Source organism: Oncorhynchus tshawytscha, unplaced genomic scaffold (genome assembly GCF_018296145.1).
Source record: "Oncorhynchus tshawytscha isolate Ot180627B unplaced genomic scaffold, Otsh_v2.0 Un_scaffold_7382_pilon_pilon, whole genome shotgun sequence".
In the NCBI taxonomy this organism is placed as follows: domain Eukaryota; kingdom Metazoa; phylum Chordata; class Actinopteri; order Salmoniformes; family Salmonidae; genus Oncorhynchus; species Oncorhynchus tshawytscha.
This window is the reverse complement of record NW_024609501.1, coordinates 157,093-162,631: the sequence shown is the minus strand read 5'-3', so window position 1 is coordinate 162,631 and position 5,539 is coordinate 157,093. Positions and strand designations below refer to the sequence as shown.

At 41.1% G+C, this 5,539-nt stretch overlaps 1 protein-coding gene across 1 annotated transcript; it reads left to right on the top strand.

Moving 5' to 3' along the window:
* The first annotated feature begins 3,928 nt into the window (after positions 1–3,928).
* LOC112221905 (erythroblast NAD(P)(+)--arginine ADP-ribosyltransferase) lies at positions 3,929–5,307 on the top strand. The gene is made up of 2 exons (XM_024384330.2): positions 3,929–4,064; positions 4,185–5,307. Exons 1-2 carry the CDS (start codon positions 3,987–3,989, stop codon positions 4,965–4,967), a joined length of 861 nt encoding a protein of 286 aa, XP_024240098.2. The 5' UTR covers positions 3,929–3,986; the 3' UTR covers positions 4,968–5,307.
* Positions 5,308–5,539: the final 232 nt, after the last annotated feature.

Here is a 5,539-nt window from a genome sequence, read left to right as displayed (position 1 = left end):
AGAGAGAGAGAGAGAGAAAGAAAGAAAGAGAGAAAGAAGTCTACAAGCAGTACCTCGATTATTAGGTAATACACTAACTTCAATTAGTAAATTCTGGATGTTTCTTCACAAAGTGCCACGCCCTGATTGAACCACAGGCATGTCACACCCATCACCAGTTGATTCTCATAGCAGGTGGGGCCCCACCTCTGCCATCCTTGTTTGGCTCCAAACTTTATACTAGGGGCCTCAAGGTTTGCCGTAGTGCTGTTTTCCTTATTCCCTGATAGGTGATTAATTGATTAGTGGTATATTGGCTATTAGTATTCCAGGCCTGAATCAGTCCCTAATTAGAGGAGAAGGATGATGATGAGGTTTAAGGGTCTTTCTGTACTGTTTTGCAAGCACGCATGCACACGCACACACACAAGCACACATGCACACACAAACAAACACTCACATGCATGCACACACATACACACGTTCACACACGCAAATGCACACCTTTTCTCAGTATCAGCAGTGGTGTTGCTGTTGTTAGTCATGTTCACACATAGCTCAGTATGAAAGAAGTGTGAACAAACAATTCTCAGAAGCCATGTGGTGTTTCCTGCCTGTGTGTGGGTGTGTGTGAGTGTGTAAGAATGTGACCTCTATTGATCTGTGCAAACACACATCCCTCCACAGCTACAGTATGTCTGCTGGATTATGTTCCATCTATACAGTGGCTGGACTCCAGCATAAAGTTCACATATTCAGCTATTATCCCAATCACTATTTTGAGCGAGAGAGGGGGTTACTTTTCTGTGTTAGCTAGGTATTTGTTTTGTTACATATAAATGTTTATATTCCTTCTGCATCTTGTGGCAAAATGAATAAAGAAAATAATTGAGCTTGACAGCCGTATGTCTTGTCCTTTTAGTTATCACTTTCACTGTACTACATTTAGACAGTCTGAAGATACAACATTACATAGGCCACTGATTAAGATGTTATATAACATGACACACGTTGAATTGTCCAATAAAGGGATACTGGAAGCCAGAGGTGTGGACTCGTGTCACATGACTTGGACTCGAATCAGACTCAAGTCACAAATATGATGACTTGCAACTGGACTTTGACTTTAACACCAATGACTCGTGATTTAACTCTTCAAGCCCTAATATTAAAAATGCTATTAAAAAAGTGTGCAGCGCATCAACTCTTCACTTAACAGATTATAGTTTGAATCGGACAGCAGCCAATCAAATTGTGCCATCTGAGACAAAGTTGTGCGTGACATTGCAGAGGAATGTCGGTGGGTGAATTCAGTCAGAGCCCTTGGAAAGATGATACCCACAATTATTAATTTCGGATATAAAGACTATGCTGTAGTCAACAAAAAACTGATTGCATCTTGCAAAACTTGCGGGAAGAAAATGACAGATGGAGGCGCCACAACTTCCAACTTTGTTCGACATTTGAAGCTGCACAAAGAACGGTAAGTCGTGGCTAATATAGCCGACAGCTATATATAACTTTGCTTGTGACGCATGTAGGCTAACGTGACATTAAGGCAATGAGCCTCCACATAGTCAGTCAGTGCGGGAACGTGATCATTGCACCAAGATTGAGCTACAACTGCTAGGCAGTCGGTAACCTAAATCCTGCCTGATGTTACTGCTGTTCCTAAAACCATTGACATAAGTGTGCCTACTGTAACCACACACAGAGAGGGTGTTTGTGTGTGTTGGGCGGTTGTGTACAAGCCTACATCACCTGATAGCGCCCCATAGTGATCTTCAATAGTTGATCGCTATGGGGGGGTCTTTCTCATGGCTACCCATGTATTTCCATGGAAATATTATGTTTAGTTGGAAAAAAATATATAAAAAAAAAATATATATATATATATATATTTTAAAGCACTCATGATTTGTGTAAATGTAATATACTAACTAATACTCGTGTTTAAAATATGAAATGGTATTATATTTGGTGAAGAACCCATATGACTTGTTTAAACTCAAAGTTAAGGACTTGCCTCGGACTTGCCTGTCTTGACTTGGGACATGAGTGCTAAGACTTGAGACTTACTTGTGACTTGTAAAACAATGACTTTGTCCCACCTCTGCTGGAACTACCAACTGGTGGGGGGAATATTTACTGTCATTTCTTCCTTTCTGCAGCAACATCAAACAATGGGTTACAACAATTACAACAAATGACTAAATATTACAACATACTCTCCAACCTCCTGGACATTTTGTCTACAATAAGAGGGAAATCAGAAAGGACAATAAAGACTGGGTAGAGGTAGGTAGGTAGGTAGGTAGGTAGGCAGGTAGGTAGGTAGGTAAAGGAAGAAAGAAAGAGAGAGACAGAGAGAGAGAGAGAGAGAGAGAAAAATAAAGAGAGAGAGAGAGAGAAAGTCACCCACTTTCAGCTGATTCTCATAGCAGGCGGTGCCCTGTTTCTGCCATCCTTGATTGGCTCTGAAGTTTATACTTGGGGCCTCAAGGTTTGTCTTATTGCGTTTTCCTTATTCCCTGATAGTTGATTCATTGATTTGTGGTATATTGGCTATTAGTATTCCAGGCCTGAATCAGTCCCTGATTAGAGGGAAAGGATGATGATGATGTTGAAGGGTCTTCGTGTACTGTTATGCATTCACACACACACGCATGCACACGCACACACCTTTTCTCAGTACCAGCAGTGGTGTTGCTGTTGTTAGTCATGTTCACACATAGACCAGTATGAAAGTGTGAACAAACAATTCTCAGAAACCGTGTGGTGTTTCCTGCCTGTGTGTGCGTGCATGTGCGTGTGTGAGTGAGTGTGTTAGAATGTGACCTCTACTGATCTGTGCCATCTCATATCCCTCTACAGATATGTCTGCTGGATTAGGTGCCATCTGTACAGTTGCTGGACTCCAGCATAAACAACATATTCATCAGCTATGTTCTCAAACACTAAGGCCACGTCCAAATAGTCTCAATCTGCTCCCTTCCTTCTCTTGTCTCCTTTCCTTGTCTGCGTTCCTTTGTAAACACCAAATCATATGATGGAACTCTATCAACCTACCAGGTCTCTCACATCTCAGTCATAACAAAGAAAAGGTAACAAACATAACCAGCATTATTAGAATATTGGAATACTGTATAAATCATACTGGACACTGGCAGGAGAGACCACTGAACATCAAACACACACTAATGTACCCAGAGGCCTTCAGGGCAGTGTTTCCCAAACTCGGTTGTCGGGACCCAAAGGAGCACTTTTTTTGTTTTTGCAAGAGCACTACACAGCTGTTTCAAATGATCAAACCTTGATGATTAGTTGAATCAACTGTATAGAGCTAGGGAAAAACCCCAAACGTGCACCCTTTGGGGTCCCATGGAGCGAGTTTGGTAAACCCTGCTTTAGTGTCTTGACACGGTGCTTTCCTCACAGCAGCCAGAAGAGGGCAGTATTTAACTCAACCAGCTAAAGGAATGATTGACAGACAAGCTTAGTCTAGGCCAGGGGTAAGCAACACTATTTCTTCAGTGCAGCAGGTACTGCAGGATTTTGTCCCAAACTGGCACCACACTGTAGAGTATATGTGTGAGTATGTGAAGGGAAAGGTAATACCTAGTCAGTTGCACAACTGAATGCATTCAACCAAAATGTGTATTCCACATTTAAACCAACTCTTCTGAATCAGAGATGTGCAGGGGGCTACCTTAATCGACGTTATCGGCACCCGGGGAGCTATGTGTGAACATGACTAACACCAGCAACACCACTGCTGATACTGAGAAAAAGTGTGTGTGTACTGTGGTAAGGGGGTTGTGGTTTGAGGGGTACTTGTGCCTGTAGGTGTCTGTTCTCAGCAAGAGAGGAGGGACTGTGAAAATAAACACAAAACCCCTGGTATAACAAGACCCCCTGAAAGTTGAACATTTGAATGCTGATTCTGTATCTTAAAAGACAATTCATCTCCATTACAAGTTGACATTGGACCAATACATTTTGACATCATGGCAAGACTCAAGATCCTAACCTTTACTGTGATGTTATTTGTCCCGGCTTGGACTTTGAGTGTGGACTCCAAGATGGTAAGACACTATTTTAGACTGTACTTGAGAAAGAAAGAAAATAAATCAACAACGAGAGAGAGAGACGGAATTTAAATTAATTTAATAAATTCTATTTTTTCCCCCCATATTGTCTGAAAGGTTCATCTTCGTCAGCCTGGTCTCAATTCCTCTGTACCCTTAGACATGGTCCCTAACTCTGTTGACGACAAGTACAAACACTGCACTGAAAAAATGTACAAGAAGGTGCAGGAGGAATATCTTCCAAATGAAAACTCCACTGAGGGGATCTTCAAACAAGCCTGGATGAAGGCAGAAGGATGTGCAACTATTGAGAAAGTGAAGAAACGATTCCAAAAGGACAAGTCCAAGTACAATCCTAAAGAACTTACACATGATCATATCAAGGCTATCTGTGCTTACTCAGCAGAGGTACCTGAGATATACCCAGTGTTCAACCAAGCAGTCCGGACCAGTAGAACAGAGTACACCACCTCCTTCCCCTTCCACTCCCTTCATTTCCTCCTGACTGACGCCATTCGCCTCCTGAAACTGAACCAAAAGTCCTGTCACACCACGTATCGAAGAAGCAACATGGAGTTTGTTAGTAAAGTTAACAAAGTAATCAGATTTGGCTTCTTTGCCTCCAGCTCTCTCGACAAGGGAATTAGTACAAAATTTGGAGAGAAGTCTTGCTTTGAGATAAAGACATGTTTTGGCGCTTACCTGAAGTCCTTCCCCAAACTGGGGAATCATGAAAAGGAGGTGTTGATTCCACCGTATGAAGTGTTCAGAGTTACTGCTGTGCTGAAGAAAGAGAATTATAAAAACCTTTGGTGCGATGTTGTGTACACACTAAAGAGTATCACCAAGCCCCGGAGTAACCTGAATTGCAAACTTTTTAGGCAAACAATTATTAACTAAGAAAATCTCTTGATTTAAATTATATCCAGGGACAAACATTCAGGCTGCTTATCCTCTTAAAGCCAAACAATGTGTTTTCACTGTCTAAAGATTTTAATGTAGTAAGTAATTGGTTCATTGGTGAATGTTAAATACAAACCTCATCCTGACTACCAGAAATAGTTATTATTAAGATGTGTGTATTAACCTGTGTATCAGACTCCATAGGAGACTTTAAAGCACTTATATCTTCTGCAGCTTGTTTCAACATGAATAAAGACAATCATTGAGCTTGACAGCAGTATGTCTTGTCCTTTTAGTTATCACTTTCACTGTACTACATTTAGACCGTCTGAAGATACAACATTACATGGGCCACTGATTAAGATGTTATATAACATGACACCAGTTGAATTGTCCAATAAAGTGAATCTGGAAACTACCGACTGGTGGGGGGACATTTACTGTAATGTCTTTATTTGTGCAGCAACATCAAACAATGGGTTACAACAATTACAACAAAATACTAAATATTACAACATACTCCCCCCTGGACATTTTGTCTACAATAAGAGGGAAATCAGAAAGGATAA